The 25,322-nt window shown below is 35.7% G+C and overlaps 1 protein-coding gene across 1 annotated transcript in view; it reads right to left on the bottom strand.

Moving 5' to 3' along the window:
- Window positions 1-25,322, bottom strand: part of Np (serine protease notopleural) — an 86,339-nt gene that overhangs the window by 23,931 nt on the left and 37,086 nt on the right. The window contains exons 3-4 of the mRNA XM_089101694.1: window positions 15,162-17,504; window positions 4,157-4,233 (exon numbers count right to left, since the gene is read on the bottom strand). Of these exons, the coding sequence (XP_088957820.1) occupies window positions 4,157-4,233; window positions 15,162-17,504 (2,420 nt within the window). The remainder of the gene's footprint in view (window positions 1-4,156; window positions 4,234-15,161; window positions 17,505-25,322) is intronic.

The raw sequence follows: 25,322 nt of genomic DNA, 5'->3' as shown, positions 1-25,322 counted from the left end.
ATTATTTCAGTGATCATTTTTATTTCAAAGGGGGTAGTGGGAGTAATTTTAAGGTCAATTCCTAAGTTTTTGGAGGGAGGATCTTGGGCAGGGAGAGGAGAAATGCTTTTAATTGGGGAGATTTGTTTCCTTTTTTTAAAAATTCTAGATAGGACCTCTTGGAACCTATGATCATCATTTATGGTTACATTAGCCCCTACACTTATCATTGTCCTATTCTCCGAATTGGAGCTATCATTTGAACTTTGAGAAAGTGTGCTTGACCAGCCAAGATGGGTATCTTTCACTATGGCACATTCACTGGAATTTGATTTGGGATCTGGGGGGACATTTTTTTTGGAGGACTTCTAAACATTGCCTATTGGAAAAAGCTTTAAACAGAGAAAAACAAAACTAAAGCAAGAAGGGAAAATGGAATGATATCAAACCGTCTGCACTATACTATGGGGAGGAGAACACCACAGTATAGCCCTGAGGATGAGTTGAGCAGGATTGGTTTGGTATAACTGCTGATTAGAAGCGATAATAATTCACAAGAAAATTTGTTTTAATTTTCTTATAGAGTTGCTGTTGTTTAATCTTATTTATGAACGTTTTTATTAGTAATAAATATACGTAACTTACGAATTAACTTACGTAACGAACTTCTATATTCATATATTTTTAATACGTATATTAGTAGGTTCCCCCCCTAGTCAATACCTCACTCTTTACGCTAAAGTTCGAATTTTGTTCCAATTCTTTAAAAATGACCCCTTAATCACAAAGGCCGTTAATTAGAATAAATAGTTCTTATGAAAGTACTAAGAAAATTTTATTGTAAAGAGCGAGGTATTGACTAGGGGGTGAACCCAACCATATACGTAATAATTTCTGTTCGTTTTAATTTTTTTATGTTGCTCCTTGCTTTCAGTTGAAAAACATTTTTTTTTATTTAAATTCTGATCGTTTTTTTTTAATAATGCTGGGAAATCCGGCGCCCCCTTCATAGCAATGTCCCTTCCCCCATGAAAACTTCTTCCATGGAAAGATCCTCCTACGTAACCCCCAACCCACTCCCCCTCACTACCAGAAAAATCCCCCCTGAAAATGTCTGTATACTTTCCAATAACCAATACTATATGTAAACATTGGGCAAAGTTCATAACTTGTAGCCCTTCCCCCAGGGACTGTGGGGGATTAAGTCATCCTCAAAGACATAGTTATTATATTTTTCGACCATGCTGAACAAAATGGTTATCTCAAAATTTTGATCGGATTACTTTGAGAAAAAATGAGCGTGGGAGGGGGCCTAGTTGCCCTCCATTTTCTGGTCACTTAAAAAGGGCGCTAGCTCAAAAAGGTACCCTGTTCAAGGCTCTTATATTGGACTTCCTCCGTCGACAAGTTTTTCAAGAGTTTTCCTTCCATTCATGAATATAAACAATGTATAGAACCCTGTATACGACAGTTTTTTTGTTGTTTTTTTTAGGAGACTGAGGTATAGCCAAATCCATGCAAAAACAGTTGAAATGCAGGTATTTATTTTTCCTTGGCTATTACGGCTTTGGGAGCTTAGGACTGACTTCCTCTGATATTTGCTTATATTCATTTTATGTGAGGAAGGTTGGTGGAAAAAAAGCACCCCATTTTTTTTTTAATTTGTCTTGCTTTACATACATGGCAAAAAAAATTCTATACAGACAAGCTTCATACAGGCCGAAACCTTAGGGAAATCAGAGAATATCCTCAGAGGGGTTCAGAGGATATTCTAATTACCAAAAGACCAAGACTTTTCCAATCTCTCCAAGAGTAGGCTCCTTCAAAACAATCTCTTAAAGAATTCCCCTAGCTCCCCTGTGTGTGCAGATAAGTGGATTAGGATATGCTGTCGGACAAAACTTTCTTTTTAAAGTAATCGGAACTTAACATCGTCTGTTTTAGAGAAAAAGCATATCCTGCCGACAAAAAATTCCTCTATGATTGACTCATCATTTCCACAGATTATTGATGCTTACACAGGTTTCTCACTTCAATATTTTGCCAAACCTTAAATGCCATCCGATCAGATGATTTGGTTTCCCAAAAGTTGGCAATATTCAATGAGATTGGGAGGGTGGAGCGTTATCCAATCCAATCCAAGCGCGGGCGTAGCGTTATCAAATCCAATAACATTGCGCGAGATTGTACAGGCAGGCTAGTCTTTTTTGGTAGCCAATGTAATTGAGGAGCACGTCGGCCCATGTATTTTGCTAGGAGTGAGATATCTGGTAAAACTTAATAGATAATCTGTGTCATTTCACTTAACTTCACACAAAAAAGTTAGAGTTTATAAGCTTTCGGGACTTTATTCTTCCTCCTTCTCCCTATATTTGAGCGTGAAGTAGTAGCGTAAAATTTGAGAGTGCAGGTGCTAGAGCTATGGATGAGACCAAATTTTATAGATTTTGTGACGAGTTTTGTGAATCTGAGAGTCAACTTAAAGAGGAGATGACGAACCTTTTTTTTCAGTAGCTATTAGTAATTGCACCTATTCGAGTATAAGCATGCCGCTATTTACCACATGAATGCGGTTTGAAAGCAATTGCATATGACAGTTATGCCTGATGCCAAACTGCTTTCAATTACATTCTTTTTTTCTACAGTTTAATTTGATAATGTCCAATTGCAGGACTTGATATTTTCTTTTTCTTTAAATTATAACGTTTCAAACGGTATTTTTTCAATGACTTTGCATAAAGAAAATTGCATGAAGGAATAATATTCTTCAAATTACATCTTTATTGATGCATTTATAAATACACAATAATGGCGGAATTAAGTGGAAAATTTTTAATACAAGGACTTACATTCTGTACAATATATAACATACTTTTGCCGTTGTACACATCCTACATTAGTCCCTTGACGCAATGTTCTTGGTCTATTTTTGCTTGAGTGTCAATGATTCACATAGCTCCACTCAAGCTCCTGCAAAATCGTGCTGTAAAAGGCATCAGACTGTGTTAAGGGTCTGGCGAAATCCCTCAGAGCTACCTCGGGAGGGTTTTGACTCGAGAGCTATGTCAGTATTACCCTTTTCCGACTACTTCAGACAGAAAATGTTCACCATCGATTTTCAATCTGAATTCTTTTCTTCTTCTTCTTGTTTTATTATTTGAAGACCCTTATCCGTAGCCTCCATGCAATTCCAGGCCATGCAGCAGCTGTGATGGAACCAGAACTCTCAAATAGTCAGGTAAAGATCTGTGCACCACCAGGGTTATTTTAATTTCTCAGTTCATTATTTAGGATTTTTATATACAGCTATGGATTGATAATAAAAATATCTAATTGCCTGAGCCTTAAGAAATTTCAAATATATCGGGCCTGGGTGCTGGCTCTAGCTAACTCTGGATACTAGCTAAATCTATGTCAATGGGTATCTAGAAATTCGTGATTCCCATCCAAAAAATCTCGGCACTGGTAAGAATTGTATTGTGAACAGATCTTTGGTTTTCAGTGACAATCGGTCACAACTGAACTGTAAATCAAGCATCAGGGTTGTCATGAAGTTAATGTCCTTAATCTTGCAAAATCACAGAAACTTTATCTGTTTACAGTAATTATTTCAGATATGATAGAGTGGATATCACAGCATAAATATATATATACGAACAGTAGCAAACGTTCTATACTCTCCATTGAAGATTTTTGAAACACATCAATCTAGAACTCTCTTCATGACTCCGCCTCTTCGTGCCCGTGCAATAACAAATGTTTAGTACATTATGACGGGAATGATCTGATCGAACTCCAAGTCGCAACTGAAACTATTGCTCTGACGTACTGGGAACTTCCCATTCAGTGCGCTATGATCTGTGTCATTTTTGAAGAAACTTTTCGCTACTGTTCGTATACTGTTGAAATATTTATGCTGTGGTGGATATTCAATTTCAAATTCTTTAGGATTTCTAGGTGATAAACATGACAGACATTGACAAACAACAGATATGACATGGCAGAACAACAATGATAAAAATTCGTTGTTGAAACTCCAAAAATACTGGCTTAAACTCAAGACTTGACAAAGCAACTCTTGAACTGCCAATATCTCGAAGCATCTCAAATTGTTTAAAAAATCACATACAAATAACCAACTAGTTTTGCAATTGATAAAACTTCAAAGGATGTTTACCTGCCATGGCCATTGCCCAAAGAATGCTGTTTGTCCATTCACAATTCTGGGCTCAGGAAATATTGGACGGCCACAAACTAAAACGGAATATACATTACTATCACTATAATCACCTAAAACAGCTATCACTATACATCGCTAAAACAGTTACTACTATCACTATACATCACTAAACACATAATAACTAAAACAGCCGTGACCTTAAATACGATAAATCTTAAACAATCAATACTGATGATACAATTTAATTTTAGGAATTTACGAGTGTGGATACAACTTAACTAACATTCGCAACCATAAAAAGGAAAGCAGCAAAAATTGTCAGTGGTTGTAGCATACTCCCTCGTTGTGGCGGTTCCCTTTTGCGCCCGGGGTAAAATATTGATTTCTGCCCCCTCTCCCCTTGTCTCGCACAAAATTAAGCCAAATGTTGACAAAATTTTCATTTAATAACCAAATTATTTTCAATTTCTTAATTAATTAATCATTTATTTTTCAATACATTTTTTTATTATTTAGATTATTTATCTATCATTAATTATTTTAACTATCATTATCCAATTACTTTTTACTGTTTTAACTTATCTTAATAATTAATTAAAAATGCATTTATTATTTTCGTTTGTTAACTGTGTCCTCCCCTATATTTTAATAAAAATATAATTGCAAAAATTACGAACTGATTGTAACTGTTGAATTATTTATTTGAAATTTTTAGCCCCTTGAATTTCAGCACTCGGTGCAAGTGCCTCTTCTATCCTCACCCTAAGACTATCTCTGCTCCCTCGTCAATAAAGACTACAAGTGCTGCATTTAATCACACTTACTTATAGAATATAGATGAAAAAAAAAAACAGAAATAATCACCGCCTACAAGCTTTTACTAAGCCAAACCAAGCTCCCCCATCTAGGTCCAAAGACAAGGACTCGCTGACCTCATTGAATGAATTCAGTTAAAAAAGAAACAGAGTTACATCGAACAGGGTGCTGTCAGCTTGGAACTCTCTCAGTGACAAAACTGTTGCCTCTGTACCTGACTACCTGTTACCACATTCAAGATAAGTGAATCCCGATTGGTCTAGTAAAACGTGGTAACTATACTTGAATGCTCCCGGATTAGCAATGAGCGTATGGTGGATGACATAGGGTTGATAGCAAGTTGACGTTTGGCCACATTCTTTTATACCAAATAATGATGAGCCAATCTTGTGTTTAGGTTATTTATTTATTACATTTAAATTATCACCCGAGGCGAATTCTACAGGTGCAGTTTTACCCCGTTGCTTGCATGTGCGATTTCAGGGCATTTCTTTCAAAAAAAGCAAACAATTTTTGGGGATTTGGACCCCTCTCCGTCCAATCGGATTTTTTTTTAATGGAATTCCCGATTGCAAGCTCCAGGCGCTATTAAAAGTGTTTTACAAAAACAACAAGTGTTATCAGTAATCTATCTACCCTACCTTTTGCTTGTAGGAGTTTTTTTTTTGCTACATATTAATGATTCGAGGAAATGGAGGGTAATAAAAGTATATTCTCTAACAGCAATTGAATCAGAGGCCGTTTAAGATGGGGGGGGGGGCAGAGAGGGTACTTGCCCCGTGCGCAGAAATTTTAGGGGCAAACAATTTTAAATAAGTGATCTAACGGTTATAATAACTTTGCAATTTCTTAAATTTTATTTAAATTAAAATAAAGTAGAGGGCGCAGTTGGCAGTATGTATCAGCATATTGATTTCAAAGTTTTCATTTTTCCGATATCTTCATCACCACTCCTTGAAAATAAAAGTAAGCAGACTGAATTTTAGCAATTTGAAATTGAATTTTAAGCAAAAAGTAAGCAGATTGAATTAATGAATTGGAAGTAATTAATTGGGACGAGATAATTAATTATTTTTCTGCGGATAAAGTAAGATAAGTCAGATTTAAATAAATTAAAAATTTTGTTAATAAATGAAAATTTTATTGAAATTTTGCCTAAGAATTTTTGGGAGACAGAAAGGGGGGGGGGCACTAATCAAGATTTTGCCCCCTGCGCAAGAAAGACCAGAACCGTCACTGACTTGAATACATTTTTTTCTCATATGCTCCAGAGTCTTGTTGTATGTTGAAATAAAGACAAATAAATTTATTAGAAAAAAAACGGCTTAGATCATAGGCAGCGCGCTAGTGCTGCCTAAGTAAAGAAAGATGTGGGCACAATGTGTTTTTTTTTTTTTTTTTTTTTCATACCCGGGAACTTCGTATTGAAGGAGTTGTCGTAGAAACTTCTAAAAGGGCTCATTCGATTGGAAATGGGAGTGGCTAGTGCCCTTTTTAATAGTAGAAAGTGATTGGAGGGCAACTAGCCCCCCCACGCCCATCATTCCCCCCAACACATCCAATCGAAATGTTGAGATAGCCATTTTGGTCAGCGTAGTTGATTTCCAGATAGAAAATATATTTTTGAGGAGGACACTCCCCCACAACCCTCGGGGCAAGGGTTTTAAGTTATGCCCTGAGGGCATACAAGATCAATGTTGACACAATGTACAGTTTATTATTTCTTTTCTTTAAAGCAGGGCACTTCATATAGAAGGGGTCGTCTTAAAAACTTCAAAAGGGTTTCATTCGATTGGAAATCAAGAGTTCTAGTGCCTTTTTTAATAGTCGAAAGTGATTGGAGGGCAACTCGCCCCCCCCCCTCAAGCCAATCATTTCCCGAAACGCATCCAATCGAAATTTTGAGATTGCCATTTTGTTGAGCGTAGTTGATTTCCAAATAGAAAATATGTTTTTGAGGAGGACACTTCCCCACAACCTTCAGGGCAAGGGTTTTAAGTAATGCCCTGGGGGCATGTAAGGTTTTTATAGAAGGTGCTGTCGTAGAAACTTCAAAACAGGCTCATTCGATTGGAAATGCAAAGGGTTAGTGCCCTTTTTAATAGTCAAAAGTTATTGGAGGGCAACTCGCCCCCCCCCCACGCCCAATATTCCCCCAAACACATCCAATCAAAATTTTGCCATAGCCATTTTGTTCAGCGTAGTTGATTTCAACATAGAAAATGTGTTTTTGAGGAGGAGACTCCCGCACAACCCTCAGAGCAAGGGTTTTAAGTTATGCCCTGGGGGCATATAAGGTTTTTACAGAAGGCGTTGTCGTAGAAACTTCAAAAAAGCCTGATTCGATTAGAAATTTAAAGAGCTAGTGCCCTTTTTAATAGTCGAAAGTGATTGGAGGGCAGCTAGCCCCCCCCCCCCCACACCCATCTTTCCCCCAAACACATCCAATCAAAATTGTGAGATAGCCATTTTGTTCAAGGTATTTGATTTCCCGATAGAAAATAGGTTTTTGAGGAGGATACTCCACCACAACCCTCAGGGCAAGGGTTTTAATTTATGCCCTGGGGGCATATAAGGCTTTTATAGAAGGCGTTGTCGTAGAAACTTCAAAACAAGCTCATTCGATTGGAAATTCAAAGGGCTAGTGCCCTTTTTAATACTCGGAAGAGATCGGAGAGCAACTAGCCCCCCTCCCCACGCCCTACATTCTCCCAAACACGTCCAATCAAAATTTTGAGATAGGGATTTTGTCAGCGTAGCTGATTTCCAGATAGAAAATATGTTTTTGAGAAGGACAGTCCCCCACAACCCTCCGGGCCAGGGTTTTAAGTTATGCCCTGGGGGCATAGAAGGTTTTTATAGAAGGCGTTGTCGTAGAAACTTCGAAACAGGCTCATTCGATTGGAAATTCAAAGGGCTAGTGCCCTTTTTAATAGTCGAAAGTGATTGGAGGGCAACTAGCCCCCCCCCACGCCTAGCAATCCCCCCAACAAATCCCATCAAAATTTTGAGATAGGCATTTTGACAGCGTAGCTGATTTACAGATAGAAAATATCTTTTTGAGGAGGACGCTCCCCCACAACCCTTGGGGCAAGGGTTTTAAGTTATGCCCTGGGGCCATATAAAGTTTTTATAGAAGGCGTTGTCGTAGAAACTTCAAAAAAGGCTCATTAGATTGGAAATTCAAAAAGCTAGTGCCTTTTTTAATAGTCGAAAGTGATTGGAGGGCAACTAGACCCCCCCCACGCCCCTCATTAACCCAAACACATCCTATCAAAATTATGAGATAGCCATTTCGTTCAGCGTAGTTGATTTCCAGACCGACAATGTGTTGTAGGACACTCCTCCACAATTCTCAGGGCAAGGATATTAAGTTATGCCCTTGGGGCATATAAGGTTTTTATAGAAGGCGTTGTCGTAGTAACTTCAAAACAGGCTCATTCGATTGGAAATTCAAAGGGCCAGTGCCCTTTTTAATAGTCAAAAGTGATTGGAGGGCAACTAGCCCCCTCCCACGCCCCTCATTCCCCAAACACATCCAATCAAAATTTTGAGATTGCCATTTTGTTTAGCGTAGTTGATTTTCAGAAACAAAATATGGTTTTTAGGAGGACACTCCCCCACAATTGTCAGGGCAAGGATATTAAGTTATGCCCTTGGGGCATATAAGGTTTTTATAGAAGGCGCTGTCGTAAAAACTTCAAAACAGGCTCATTCGATTTGGAATTCCAAGGGCTAGTGCCCTTTCTAATAGTTGAAAGTGATTGGAGGGAACCTAGCCCCCCACGCCCATTATGCCCCCAAACATATCCAATCAGAATTTTGAGATAGACATTTTGTTCAGTATAGTCTAGTTGATTTACAGATAGAAAATATATTTTTTAGGAGGAAACTCCCCCACAAACCTAAGGGCAAGGGTTTTAAGTTATGCCTGGGGGGCATATAAGGTTTTTATAAGAAGGCGTTGTCGTAGAAACTTCAAAACAGGCTCATTCGATTGGACATTCAAAGGGCTAGTTCCCTTCTTAATAGTCGAAAGTGATTGGAGGGGACCTAGCCCCTCCCCCACGCCCATCATTCCCCCAAACACATCCAATCAAAATTTTGAGATAGCCATTTTGTTCAGCTTAGTTGATTTCCAGATAGAAAATGTTTTTGAGGAGGGCACTTCCCAACAACCCTCAGGGCAAGGGTTTTAAGTTATGTCCTGGGGTATATAAAGTTTTTATAGAAGGTATTGTCATAGAAACTTCAAAAGGGGCTCATTTCATTGGAAAGTCAAAGGGCTAATGCCCTTTTTCATCGCCAAAAGTGATTGGAGGGCAGAAAACCCCCCACTCCACGTCCATCAGTCACCCAAACACATCCAATCAAAATTTTGAGATAGCCATTTTGTTTAAAGTAGGCTAGTTAATTTCAAGATATAAAATATATTTTTGAGAAGGACACTCCCACACAACCCTCAGGGCAAGGGTTTTTAGTTATGCCCTGGGGGCATATAAGGTTTATTAGAAGGTGTTCTCATAGAAACTTCAAAACAGGCTCATTCGATTGGAAATTCAAAAGGCCAGATCCCTTTTTAATAGTATACAGTGATTGGAGGGGAACTAGCCCCTCCCCACGCCCATCATTCCCCCAAACACATCCAATCAAAATTTTGAGATAGCCATTTTGTTTAGCGTGGGCTAGTTAATTTCCAGATAGAAAATATGTTTTTGAGAAGGACACTAAACCACAACCCTTGGGGCAAGGGTTTTAAGTTATGCCCTGGGGCCATATAAGGTTTTTATAGAAGGTGTTCTCGTAGAAACTTCAAAAAAGGCTAATTCGATTGGAAATTCAAAGGGCTAGTGCCGTTTTTAATAGTCAAAAGAGATTGGAGGGCAACTAGCCCTCCCCTCCACGCCCATCCTTCCCCCAAACACATACAATTAAAACTTTGAGATAGCTATTTTGTTCAGCATAGTTGATTTCCAGATAGAGAATATGTTTTTTAGGAGGACACTCCCCCACAACCCTCAGGACAAGGGTTTTAAGTTATGCCCAGGGGGCATATAATGTTTTTATAGAAGGCGTTGTTGTAGAAACTTCAAAGACAGCTCATTCAATTGGAGATACAAAGGGCTAGTACCCTTTTTAATAGTCGAAAGTGATTGGAGGACAACTAGACCCCCCCCACCCCCAGCATTCCCCCAAACACATCCAATAAAAATTTTCAGATACCCATTTTGTTCAGTGTAGTTGATTTCCAGATAGAATATGGGTTTTTGAGGAGGATACTCCGCCACCGCCCTCAGGGAAAGGGTTTTAGGTTATGCCCTGGGGGCATATAAGGTTTTATAGAAGGTGTTGTGGTAGAAACCTCAGAAAAGGGCTCATTCGATTTGAAATTCAAAGGGCTAGTGCCCTTTTTAATAGTCCAAAGTGATTAGTAACATTTTTGTTGTGGTTGCTGTTTAGACCAGGGCACTTGGTATCGAAAGAGTTGTCGTGGGAACTTCGAAAGGTGCTCATTCGATTGAAAATAGAAAGAGCTGATGCCCTTTTTAATAGTCAAAAGTGGTTGGAGGGCAAATAATCCCCCTTCCACTCCCACCCTCCAATTTGCGCATTATGTTTAAAAACTAAATGTTGCCATAAGATTAAATCAAAATGTACTGTGATAATGCTAATTCCCAATAAGGCATCTCAGCAGTATCCCAAGAACGACTGAGGTTATTATGTTCAAACTTTCGAGGCTACTTCTGCTCTTAAAATTTAACCAAATCAAAATAGTGTAAGTGTATCCAAGCTATCAAAGAAAGTAAACAAATGTTTTTGCGAACGGTATCAAGCTTTCCATTTCAGGTCAACAAGAGGAATTATAAAACTTAAGTTAAACAGTACTATTTGTGTCCAGATTTTTAAAAGGGTGTATGTTGTTAAAAATTACTGAAAAATTTTCTCCCGCATACAAATAGCAGGCCAAACTATAAAGTCTTAAAAAACGAAACTATTTTCTTTTTCCCTGAAAAAACTATGTCAATATAAAACGAACAGAAATTAATCAAAAAAAACTTTTTCCACAAAAAAAGTTTTTCAAAGAAAAGTAAAGAACTCCATTAAACAAAAAATAAGCAAAAATAAAATCAAATAATCTACCAAGCTTGAAACTACCACGAATCAGCATCGATAAATAAATAAAACCCAAAACGAACAGAAATAACAATAATTAACCGAGTCAAACTCAAAATGAGCAGAAATTAACATAAGTTGGGCTCAAAACCCCTATGCCTTCCCAAGGCAAGAAGAAAATTTGTACTTTACTGAAAAAATACAATTGAATGTGCATTGTTAGTTTAATATACATATAGTGATATTTAGTAAACAAAATGTTAAAATTATTTGATTTATTTAAGTACTAAAAGTAAAAAGATTTATATTTTTTTCAGTAAAGTGCAAATTTTGTTCTGGCCTTGGGAAGGCATAGGGGTTTTGCGTTTATGGGTTTATTCAACCCAATAGGTTGAATGTGATGGTATTCACTATGTGATGGTATTCACATTATAGTTATTCACTATGTTTAGAATGGATTAAGCTCAGATGTGAGGATCTATATAAATAATTTTTTGTATATCATGTTTGCAGCAGGAGCTGCAGCCTAGTAAAGGACTAACACGACTCTAAAACAACCTGTATTTAAAAATAAAGTCTGCAACCCCAAACTGGCGTCGGAGCGAAACAAAAGTGCACTTTTGGAATTGTCAGATGTTTGGAATAGGGCCGGAAACCCTATTCAGGAGACTTATAGTCCCTTGGCTTGAACAGCAATGAAAATCCCTTGGCTTGAACAACAAGGAAAATCACTGTTTTCACATGAGAGCCATCTTTTTTTTCTCCACATACTTAATAAAGATCAATATCACCCATGTAGTTTTCCCAAATTTCAGTTTGCACCAAAACTTGACTTATCGCACAATATTGGTTTTTAATCAGATTTTTGCTTTTGTGTAAAAAGAAAAACCTGACTTTAATGAAGGTTTTCAGTTTTTATCAATTTTGAGCAATGTATACCAAGGTAAGCTTTTTATTAGAATTTTTCTTCAATTTTCAACATTTTATTTTTATATTGCATATTTTACTATAAGATTCAAATAGATTGGAATGGACGAGGGGCAGGCGCATCTGTGTTTGCCTCGGGCAGCTTTGTGCTGCAGTTAGTTAATAGTATTAGCTTAGTAGTAGGGCCTAGTTGTAATTTTATATTGCACTACACCAGAATTATCATACAGATTGGCATAGCTGATGGCAAGGGCTTATCCAAGATTTTTTGTTCGATGGAGGGATATTTTTTTCGAGGGGGGGGGGAGGGGGATAAAAACACATCAAAAATTAAGTTATATGCATTATTGTTACGTTTTTACGAGTCGGACAAATTTCGGGGGAGGGTTGAAATCTCGTCCCCCCCCCCCGAATACGCGCTTAGCTGATGGGATCAATAACAGAAGACCAAATTGTTGACTTTAGACCAAAGAATTTATATCACTTGAAGCCGAATAATGTTATTTTAAGCGCTACCCATGTTTTTTCCCAACATAATATTATTTAACGTTAATTTAAGCAAAATAAAAGAAAATAAAACCTTTTTGGGGCCAAAATACCCTATTTTGTTCAAACATTTATGTTTACTTGGAGTTTATTCTATGCTATCACAAGTTTTGTCCATTGAATATTGCAGCAAAAGTCAATCAAATAAGGCACGTTTTAGGTTTTGTACCGACATTCCAGCTGAGTACACAAAATGTAAGGAAACACACTGCAAATGTACAAGATGTTTTGGGATAGGCCTAGGTGACCAGATAAAGCTTATTTGACCGAACGTACAACAATTTCGACTCAATCGTAAAAAAGCTTATTTTAATAGAACAGTTTTCTTTTAATAGAAAAATTTTCTCATGAGTCTTGGTTTATAGATGATTTTTTTTTGTTTTTTTAATGATTAGAGATTGGTCATTAATTTCACTGTTTATTTATTATTTCTAATTTTTTTTTCGTTTGTTAAGAGTTTTGTTTTGTTATATATGTGGTCGCCCAGTATCAAGTGCTTTTATGTCTTTCTTTTGGCAGCCACTTGGACGAACGTTATGTGTTATATCATTTTCTTATAAAATTAAATTGGATTGAATTAATAGAAAAGTTTAATATATATTCCAAAGCTAACGGATTATATTTCAGTTTTGTGTATTTTTGGTTTTTAATTTCCAAAGGAAAGTGGAAATTCAGCATCTGAATCCCAAAAACTAAATTTTAAAACCTATTCTAACAATTCTAACAGAATTATAACGAAAGTTTTTATTTGTAGTTTATAGCGACCTGCATCAGTGGTTCTGGAGAAGAATGATAGAGATCCTTTTAGGCTATCCTCTACTCTCAGAACTAACTAAACTAACAAACTAAAGGAACTAACTAAAAGGACTAAAAGAACTAACTCTTAAATGCTGCAGACGGCTGATACTAGACATAAAAGATCTAAAGAAAGCTTACAACTAGCCTCACTCTGAATTTCTTAAGATTCTACAACATCGATTAAATACAAAATTAAAACAATTTAGAATATGAGATTTAGGAAAATTGTTAGAACCTGTTCTGCTAAGCGGGTACGAAAAATCCCTGAAATTACAGTTTAGTACTTAAAGTATACCAGAAAGAAGAACATAGTCGGAAAGCTCTACTGTATTACAAAGCGGATGTGCATTTTAAACTGCATTATAAAATAATGAAACAACGAGGTACAATGAACTATTTAAGATCAAAACGCTGTAAGGCGGAGATGTATCTGGAGTTTGGCCAGAAAGTTTGGATCAGAATCCTTCATTTAAATCATACTCATTTAGCCACAAATCGCCCGTTAGATAGAAATGGTGAATGTATCAACAAACAGAAAACCCAACACCAGAAATGTGCCTACTAAAGGCACAAAAAGAAGTTCTACAGTGTTGCAGAAAAGTAGCTTATTGATTATGGGTGTTGAGGGGGAAGGGCACAACTTAATCTAGTTCTAGTTTTAGTCTAGTTACGATCATATTGCCTTTCCGTCCTTAATAATAGATAATATTGTTTACAGAGAGTAAAAATGCGCCCTTTATATCCCAATATTTTACTTTTCATGCGGCTTTTCAACACACCTCTTCTCGCTGAAGATGGCGATTAATTATGTAGCCCCAAGGCTCTAATATAAATGTCCAAAGGGACCCACAGGGCAAAGTAGTTAGGCTTTACCCCCTTAGAAAACCAAAAACTTGTGACATTTGTTTTAAAAGGTTCGAGGAAATATTATGCATTTCTGTCAAGGTCGTATCATGCATTTCTGTAAAAGATTCGTCTCGTAAAGACCTAACAGAAAAGCATGTAAACAAATATTTCAGGTTTTCTTTTAAAGTTGTACCCCCCCCCCCCGAAAAAACCATGGATACGACCTTGGTTTCTCGCAAGACACTTTTTTTTTTATCTAAGCCTCTCCGATAAGACTTTATGAATATCCCCTTTCTCTCTAAAAGAAGTGTTTTAGTTTCGGTCCTCAGCTATCTAAATGTATTTGTCTAGTATTTTAAGGTAAGGGTGCGCTCAAGGAAGGCAAAGGAGGTCAGTTCCCTCCCCACCCCAATCGACTATAAATAATTTTTTTTTTTTTTTTTTTTTTTTTTTTTTTTTTTTTTTTTTTTATGGATGTTAGTGATATGGCGGAATATTCTAATATCATTTGATGCTATTAAAAAAGGCCCCTGTTTCTTCAATTCTTAATTCATTTCTTTCAAAATAATAAGACTTTCTAATTTTGTACTATAATTATAATTTGATGTTGACTATTATCAAAATTTATAGGCATCAAAAAAGGAGTTACACTTCATGAAAAGCAATTTTTTGTTTGCTACAAGGCTTGTAGATCCTTCACTACTAAAAAAGATTACATGTGACGACTACAAGTGTAAGAAAGGGCAAGTACACCGGGACTTTGGGTCCGTTCTCACTTCCCAATATCTCAAGATTAATAAGATTCCTTCCTTGTTTTTGTCATATATTTCGACCGTTTTAATGTGCTTTTTTTCGAAAACACCACCCTTTCACAATAAATGAAGTTGTACGTGCCTTACCTAAAACATAGAACATGTGTTTACGTTCGAATGTGAATAAGTTACTATCTACTTACTTTTCTTGTACCCTTCGGGATCATAAGGTGCTATGAAATCTTCGGTTGTGGTCGTAGGAAGCTCGGTTGTTGTCTTTACAGGCTTAACTGTCGTTGTCGTGGTAGTAGGTTCAGTTGTTGTCGTTGTAGTTGTAGGTTCAGCTGTCGTTGTGGTGGTAGTTGTAGGTCTGGTTGGTGGCATGGTTACGGTGGTCGTAGTAGTCTCCTTTACTGGTGCTTCAGATGGGGCTACTATTGACGTTGGAGCAGTCTTGGTGGTTAATTTTATTGTAGTTGGTATTGACGATGGTGCTGATTGTAACGTCACTGATTCTTTTTCTAATGTTGCTATTTTTATCGACGTCAAGTTTAGTGTTGGTGTTGACTCAGGAACTTTCGTGGTAGTTGTTTGTGTCGTGGGAATAGTTGTTGAGCTTTTGGTAACTTCTATGGGTTGTGTTGTGACCAAAGGTTTGTCAGAAGATATGGGTCGCTTTGTGGTAGATGAAACCGAGTTTGAAACTAAACTATTATTTAAGTTCAATACTATATTCATTATGCTGTTTACTGTATCAATAATATTTGTTTTATTTTCTAGAAGAGTCACATGAACTTGAGCGTTCTCTAATTTTATTAAAGTTTCTGTTGTTGTGATAACAGAAGGTTCTGTGCTTTGGGACAAGATAGTAGAGGCATTGGATGAAACACTTACTGTTGAACTGATTGTGCTGGTCTCATTTCCAACAACTGAAGAAGCAGGTTTGATTGTAGATATAACTACGGTAGGCCCTTCAGATGCATTTTGGCTACTTATAATGGATTCTTTTATTGATACGTCTGTTGCAATGCCCTCAGTACCGTGATCTGGTACTTTTGAGGAAGAAATTTCGGTGCTAGAGTTTATTAAAGGTGGAATAACTTCTACTTGGACTTGTGTGCTGCTTTCTTCTGTGGTTTGAGGCTTATTTTTGGTTACTAAAGCTGCTGTGATATTTTCAGTGACTGAATGTGCAGTAGCTGCATCAATTTGAAAATTGGATGTTTCTATAGGTGAGTCTGTTTCACTTTCCGTTTCCACGACCAGAGAATCAATCGCAGCTTCAACTGGAACAAAACTTGGTACTTTGGTCTTTTCAATAAGCACTTGACTTACATTAACTGCATGTAATTGATTTGTACTTTCTTGAACAATAACAGCCTGTAAAGTCGGTCGTACATCTGGAACTGCAGTAGACACATCTTCCTCTGGAGTATCTGTAAAAGCAATAAGCGTAGTGTCATCAGCTGTTTCCGTTTCTGGAAACAAAGTTGTTTCAAACTCTTCATTTAGCAACAATTCTGCATTGGTCGAGGCAAGAACCTCATAATAAAGAGAATCTGTGCTATCTTCAGCTGGAGGTTGATAAAGAGTTGTGTCTTCATTGTTTAAGCTTGTTGTAACTTCCATCGGACTAAATGAGCTTTGCACTTTAATGTCCATATGAATTTGTTGAGCATTATCGATTGTTTCGACATTATCACTAAGATTTTCAGGTGGGTTAGTACTAACTTCCAGTTTTATGGGTGGCTTGATATCAGTTTGAAGGTTAGTTGGTGCAGTGCTAGGTCTCAAAGTACTTGATAGGGTTGTAAATGGTCCAAGAGGTACAGAGCTCTGAATGTTTAATATAACAGGGACTGGTTTAGCATCGGTAGGGATTTCTGGATGAGGAGTAATCTCTACCGGCTCTAGAGGTAAAGCTTGAGAGCTTGAAATAGTGATCGGGGCTTTGGTTGAAGAACGTAGCATAGACGTAAGTACCGATGTAGTTTTAGGTGCTTCAGTAGTAATATTAGCAGATGGCTCTAAAGTAGACACAATAGTGGGTAGTGCAGTAATTAATTCTTGACTCAAAGTCAATGATACAGTGCTAGGTGGGGTTTTGGTAGTTACAGGTGAGGAAGTGACTTGCTTACTAGGTTTTCCTGTCAAGTTTTTAGTAGTTGCACTCTCAAAGCTCCCTGCTGACACAGGTCTGTCAGATAAATCGTAAGGTTTTTCTGTAGATTCGGTCATTGGTTTGTTTGGTAGTTTTGTAGTAACTTCAGCAAACTTGGATGAATCATCTGGCCATATCCCAACTTGATTTGTAGATTCTATTGAATTAGGATTTATTTCAGCTTCTGTAGTTTTTGATGGTTTTTCTGTTTCAGGATCACTTCCGCCCTCTGTAATTTGACAACAAGATCCAAAATAAAATCTATCCACACATGTTCCTAGGTGTGTTCCGTTGGCTTTAAGACAATGCCATGCAAACATGCATATTCCTGATTCCTGAGTAGCTTTGTTAACGCAGTGTATTGGTCGAATATGTCTTCCTTGCGCTGAAATAAAAAAAGAAAGATTAATTCCTATTTTAAATGGTAGTAATTATTATGAAATACGATTTTATTAGCATATATTCTTTTGGTTTGACCCCAATACAATTAAATCAAAGAAAAAAAAAAAAAATGAAGTATTCATTTGTTTGCCTTCGTGCATTAAAAAATATTTTTGAATCCTCTATTTAGATTTGTGACTATTAAAAAATAATAATAATAATAACAAAAGTGGAATACCTGCTTGTTTGCCTTTGAACATTGAATTTTTTTTTAATTTTTAGTTGAAATTTTTGGATTTTAAAATTTTTATAAGGTAAGGATTTTTATTTGTCTTTTTTTTACTAAGAGAGGATTGGTTGTCTTTTCCGTTTAATTGTTTTTTTTCAATTGCTTGCACTTCGTTTTTATCTTTGTTTCATTCAGGACAGCAAAGCATACATGTTTGTATTATTCTTTTCTTCACCAACTGAGAAATCTCTTGGTTATATTCTTTTAAAGCTGTATCGAATTGCCAACAGACACAGATATAATCTGGCGGAAAGTTAGAACGTTCTATTTGAACTTCGTAAACTTGCTTAACCAGCTTTTGAAACATTTTTTTTCCTGTAAATATAATTAAAATATTTATAGTCAAGAGTGGCTGTTACAATAGAATGTGTATCTAAACCATTGACCTTCCTAAGGAAAAAAATTATACATAAAAAAAAAAAAAAAAGTGGGCATCATCATGGATTGAAATAAGTGAATGTCAAACCCTGACAGCTGTGGGCCATAGTAAAAGGGCTCACTATTGCATTGGGGTGTTATCACATACTACCCCCGTCTCCAGTGGCGTAGTTTCATAAAAATTGTGGGGGGGGGGGGTCAAATCTCGAGCCAATTTATTCAATTCAAGCTAAAATGACAGTAAAAAACAAAAAATGAGGCATATATTACCATAAAGTCAAAGATATACTAAAGAAAACCTATCTGTTTCTGTGGCTCTATGAATTATGTAGGCCTATTTTAGTTTTGATACGATTTTTGAAGATGCTAAATTTCAGCCGGGGAGGGGGAAACCTGGGGTTTGGTGGACATTTGCCCCATAGCAAATTACGCCCCTACCCCTCCCAGTGAGAATTTCATGGTATTACCGCCCATGGCTAAAGGTTTATTATGATTACGAAGCCAAATAGCGGTTCTACCTTAGAAAAATTTTAAATTGGCACCATACCTAATCCATGACGTTTAAGAGCTGTTTCTTTATTCATAGCGACACTTGACTGAGCGGATAAGGAAATCAGTTTCTTTTGTTTGGGAGTTTGGAAAAATGTAGGTCAGAAAATGAAAAAAGATGCAGTGTAAGGTGTAACTGATCAAAGAATGTCATCACGTATGAAAACGAAAGTGTTGGCGGAAAAAGTCTTCACATTTTCTTTTACCTAATTTGGTGTAAAGTTTTTCATGATATTCATGAATTTCACAGTCATGATGTAATTAATTATAAAAGAATAAAAGTTAGTGGTGTCGTTTTATGACAAAAATTGGCGAGATGCCGTTTCAATTAGTCCTGAAAGTTTTACAAATCGCCAATGTAATTTCGGATCTTTTCCACTACATGTATAGCACTCCATCTGGAGCAGGATTGCCACCTGTAACACGAAAGCGCTATTTTTGCACTATTTTATTATGTGTAGACCTGTAGCACGTAATCAGGGTTGTTGATATAGTGCTAAAATACCACAAAAGGGATTTTTTAGCACTATTACAGTCATTTTTTTACTATAGCACCGAAAATCGCTGTGTAGCACGCAAATTTGGGTAATTACAGCACTTTAGGAACTGACCGTGGTGGCAACCCTGATCTGGAGTCTACAAAGGGTAACGGGTTTCACAACAGAACAAACATTGGAAAAACAAAAGCCAATGTATTTTTAGGGCTATATATGTTTCCATCATGGGGGGGGGGGGCATTGTCAGGCTGTACAAAATTATAGTACAGCCTTGGGAGAAAAAAAAATGAATCATATAGTGAAACGCTATTTCCCTATTTATGATAGAGTTCATTTGAAGGGACGTCAAATGAACTCTGATTGAAATTGATATGCAGTGTTCCTGTAATAGAATGGTTAAGCCCCCACAACTTTGGCCCCCACACTTTGAACGGCGATTCATCCTAACTCTTTAATAGACACTGCAACAATGTAAATTAAAAGGCACTGTGTCACATTTGTTAAAATTCAAATTTACATTCCCCCCCCCCCAAAAAAAAACTTAGCACGGCCAGCTGTTTGGTTTAATCCGTTTCCCCGTGTCTTATTCAGTTCTCAGGACATTTTTGAAGGATCTACTTTTTATAAAATTCGTTGTATCTTCTTTTCTTTGTTTCGGAAACAATTGGAAACGCTGGCTTTCGACATCAAAATTCATAGTACCGTATCTTGAAGGCCTAAAATGACGTTTTTTTTCATATTTGTATTTTTTTCTCTTGTCAATTCTTTTTTGCTTTGGTTTTGTTTGTATTTGTCAGAGTTTATTTGTTTATTTCCATTTTCTTTCTTTATACTCCATCAGTGTTGTATTTTACATTTATTATGGGCAATAAATTTATAAATATATACAAACTACTTGGCATTTACCTAATCCGATTACCCTTACAGGTAGTTAATTAGACCAAAATCAGACTTATTGATATACATATTTTTTTACTAAGTACGGTAGATTAGGCAACAGAGTGAGAGACACTGATTAGAGTCATCTTTGGCACATTATTGACCAAAATCAAGAGAACGTTACAGCTTTTCTAGAATCTCTTATATTTTCAAAATAATTGGCCTTTATTCTTAGCTGCGCCCCTCCCCCAAATATTCTAAAGTATTATTTTTGTATTGTAAGCTTAGGGTTAAGTTTTTGCGCAGAACATAGACTATTTAAATTGCGTTCTTTCCTATATGTCCTATATGTTCTTCTTTCCTGTGTTATGTTCTTTCCTATATGTGTTCAAGCTATTGTGTTCTTTCACTAAAAGTCTGTCATTAAAGAGGTTATAAAGTATTAAGTAAAATTCATATTTTAATTAGGCTTCTATTAATTCAAGATCGAGCGTTCAATAACGAAATCATCCCTATCCTCATGCTGATCATTCCGAAAAATAAATAACATGATCTCTGCTTCTTCTAATTTTGTGATCACTAGTGTAAATTCTAGTGTAGGTTTTCTTTTTTCTTCTAATGGGCAAAATTGAGCTTCCACTCTAATCAGCTTATCCTATTCTTTGACATATGCTTCACTTTAAACGTGTGGAGCTTTTAGAGGGCTCTTTGGATCTATCTTAGGGGAGTCGATGACTCAATCACTCTCACCCCCCCTAGCGACTTTAAATCGCTAATGACAGTCTTTCTTCGGCTTATCATTTTCCTGGACGTGTTTGCACACTGTTACTTAACCCCAGACAGAATCAACCCCTTGAATTCTTTCCAAGCCTGATGCAAGGATTTAAAAAAAAAATGGTGGAACTGTCGAGAAACCGTATTTACTGCGTTATGAGTTTCACAAAATGTTCATAACCGCATGATTAGCAACAATTTTACGCTTGAGTTTACAAAGAGGAGGCCCGCTGAAGGAAGTGTCAGTGACCAGATAATCTTGAATAAGAAAAACAAATCTGTTTTTCATCTTATGAAATACGGAAGTTCTTGACCCTCACATGCAATTCTTCTCCATATTGTTTAATGAGGAACGCAAATACTTCTTTTTAAGTTTGAATTGACAAATACAGTCACGGAAGTATAAGATATGGCCCGGATGGTCTACTAGATTTTCGTTTAGAGATATCTAAAGAAGTAACCACTCATCTCTACATGTAAATTGACGATTGTATAATTTAAAAGTATTAAAAGGGTAAACAAAACAAATAGGGATCTTATTCAACTTTTTTTTACATTTAGACTCTTATCAATTCTCAGCATTCTTAAACTGTTGGAGAAAGATGCGTTATTCTTGTAAATTAAGCAAAAAATGTCTTACAGAAAAGTAAAGAGCAAGACTAAAACTTGAAACGAGTGGAAATAGTTATACAAAGAAAGGACCAGGCAGGAAAATGACTAAGGGAAAGGGAAAAAAAGGACAAATAAAACAAATACAGGTTTTATCCAATCTTTTTTAAATTTAAATTCTTATCAAATCCCAGCGTTCTCAAACTGTTCGAGGAAAGTGCGTTATTGTTGACTCTAGTTAATTAAAAATAATGTCCTAAAGAAAAGTAAAGAGCAAGACTAAAATTTCATACGATCGGAAATATAAAGAAAAGACCAAGCCGAAAATTACAAAGGGAAAGGGCAAAAAAGGCAAATAAAACAAACAAAGGTTTTGTCCAATCTCTTTTAAATCAAAATTCTTATTAACTCTCAGCTTTCTCAAATTTTCGGAGAAAGTTACGTTATCTTAGAAGATTATCTAAAATAATTAAATAAAATAAATAAAAAAAATTTTATCTGATAATTAAATATAAATAAAAACTCCTGTTAAAGGGAAGTAAAGAGTGAGACTGAAATTTCAGGCTGGCAAAAATAGTCCTTTAACAAATCAAGCTTAAAACAGATAGACATTACTATGAATGAATAAAGAAGAAGAACTAAAAGGAATAGAAACTGGATTGTTAATAAAGTCATAGTTATTAGAAAAAGAATTACAGCAAATAAAACTTCTTCTCCCGCTCCCTTAAGACCGCCTCAAATGCTAAAATATAATTCGCGCTATACTGAAAACTATAAAAAGCAATTGATAAAATCAATCATCAACTGCTGTTTTAAAAAGTGGTTTAGATATAAATTTGTATAATTTTAGATGAAATAGAATTGAAATCGATAAATGGGGAAGAAAATAAGCGTCAAACTAGAACAGTAAAAATAAATTGATTGTCGTCAATGTACATGCTGAAAATAATGAGCTCTGCTTTAAAAAAATATACTTGATTCTTCATCATGATAATGTTGACGTTTTTTGTACATTACAAAGGCCTAAAGAGTTATGTGACCAAAAGAGGAAGAAAAAAGTTCAATAATGAAGCAATAAGCTCTTTGTTTAGCGTTGTATTATTAAATAAATAAACCAAACGAAATGATGCCCAGTATATTATATTCGATTCAACGGGCAAATTGACATTTTATTTAACACAAGAAGTTATCTTCGTAGCAGCAAATTCAATAATATTTATAATATTTATAAATAATATTTCAATATTTATATTTACCATGAACTTAGGACTTGAAACAGCAGAGCCATCTTTTTCTAGAAGATAATTTAGCCTGAAGAATGATTTTAACCATTGCTGAAAATCGTTGAGAGGGAAATGTTAACTGTACAACCGTACATCCTACCAAACAGGGCCAGGTCGATTAGGTACGGGGCCTGATTGGAATTTTTTTTGCGGGGACCCCTCTATATATTAAATTTTTAAGCAAAATCTAATCCAGCATATAAATAAACATATATAAATAAGATATATATATATATATACATGTCAGTCTATATACACATGTCATGTCAGTCATATGTAGATTGTTTTCCTTCTATAGAAAAACATTAAAAAAAATTTAATTAATTAACTTTTCCTTTTTAATTAATTAATTAACTTTAATAAAATTTAATTAATTAACTTTTAATTAATTAATTAATTAATTAAATTTAATTTTACAACCGAAAAAAGGAGCTATTCCTTTATTAAATAGTTAAACAGCTCTGAAGCTGAAACCAGCTGTATTTGTCCTTCATAAATTATCCAAGGATTGGAAAAATACAATTCCTGTGGCTGAAACCTTAAGTGTAAGATTGCCTAGGCTATTTTGGTTTTCATTTGTCTTTTTATGATTCTACTCATTTTAGCCCAGATATCTTTCATTTTTATAGATTGTCTTAGGACTTTACTGCTCAAGGGCTAATATTTTAATTGTGTAGGAAAATCTAGGCTAATTTCAGAAATTTGGCATTGGTCTCTTTTAAACTAGACAGGTTAGAGTTTTCTCTCTAAATTTCTCTCTAAAAATCTCACAATATTTCTTCCTAGAGATGTGTTGAGTTACGATTCATCTAATAATTTAAAAGATGTGAAAGGTGTTCTTTAACATCTCCATTGGGATCTAAAATTTACATTCGGCCATATGAATGGGTTCAAAATCACCTTCAGGGGTCTGCGATGGATGTGCCACTAAATTGATTTTGTGATAAATTTGTCCAGTAATTTTGAAGCTGAAAACATTACGATTATTTTTGGTTCGATCATTGCTTAAGTTGAATGAAGGTTAAGGTAAGACATGAGTTCAAGTTTCGTATTTGTTTGTGGAACTCTTTAGAAAGCAAATGATGCTCAATAACAGGTCAAAAAAATTCATTTGGAAATTGTTGATGCAGGAATACAATTCGACCAAGCAGGCAACAGTCCCCAAGTAGATCATCTTTGTTGGCTACTTTTCCTGTGGGATAATGGTGGAGTCCACAGTGAATACATACAGAGTTGAAGGGTCCCATTGACTTGTAAATAACACTTGCATAGTTTACACAATCTTTATAGGTTTTTACTTCGTTTTACGCCACAGTTAGTTAGCATCGAAGATTGTGATGGTGCTGTTCTTCTAACATAATATTTTTTTTCGGTACTTGTGTTCATAATGGCACACACTCGAGAAGAGAAGTTAGGTCAATCCTACTGACATATACCAAAATATAATGAAAATATAATACTTTAGAAACAAATTTGGGCTGTTTTTTGTACATTAGGGGGAGGGGCGTAAAGTATAGCGGGTCTGCATGCAAAATATGTTAGCTGTAATTATTCTACATATTATGAAGTAGGAATTGTTTTATAACTTCACGCTGTCCAAATACTTTAACCCCACACCCAAAAGTTTAAGTATATAGCCCAAACTATATGAGGCCAATGTATTCTGTCACCCGACATTTGTTTTCCACTGAGCGTAAGCTAATTATCTCTTAATACAGACAGATAAAACCGGTTCGTTCTTGAGTGTATACCATTCTGTACACAAATACCTTTTTTTCTTATGCACTTTCATTTTTGACTCGTTCTTGCTGTCCTATGACAGCACAGTTCTTTGTTCCTCACTGTCATTTTTGACACTCTTTATACTTGCTTTAGCGTGTCTGCCAACCCTATAATTTTTTGTTCTTCACTTTCTACATTAGCAAGTTCTGATTCCTGCTGTTGCTTGGAATTCTCGTTGCTGATTATCTTCTAACTGCATACTTCTTTGTTCTCGCGGTCTTCTAACCAAACATTTCTCTGATTCGTTTTGATTCGTTCTGATCCTCATTGTCGCATGTCTTGTAACCGCATGTTTTTTTCCTACACTTTCATTTTTGAATCGTATTCTCGCTGCCACTTGTCTTTTAACAGAATATTTCTTTATTCTTCAGTTTCATTTTTTTCTTGTTTTAATTGTTGGTTTTGCTAATATTTTAAATACATACCTCTTTTATTTTATTTTCGTTTATCATTGCTTCAGACATTTGTTCAGGGACTTTTGCCTTAGTTGCTTTGATTGGTCTTGTCACTTTTGATGGTCTAGGTCAATGGTTCTCAAAACAGTAAAAAAGATAAATTTGGAAAAAAATTGATAGTTAAAACAATAATGGTCTTGTAGAAACATATTGAACCGATCTCAACATAACCTAATTTATTCTTTTAATCATTAATCTTTTAAATTTTACATTACACCTTTAAGAATTTCGGAATGGTGTATTTAAAGGTAAAGGCGGTAATGACAGGGCAACTAAGAGGTTAAATTGTCATATTGTATATCATAGTGAACTAAACACAAATACAGT

The sequence above is a fragment of the Artemia sp. Qi Xiang Cuo genome, chromosome 15 (genome assembly GCF_049724085.1).
Source record: "Artemia sp. Qi Xiang Cuo chromosome 15, ASM4972408v1, whole genome shotgun sequence".
NCBI classification, from domain to species: domain Eukaryota; kingdom Metazoa; phylum Arthropoda; class Branchiopoda; order Anostraca; family Artemiidae; genus Artemia; species Artemia sp. Qi Xiang Cuo.
This window is presented reverse-complemented; position numbering and strand designations above follow the sequence as displayed.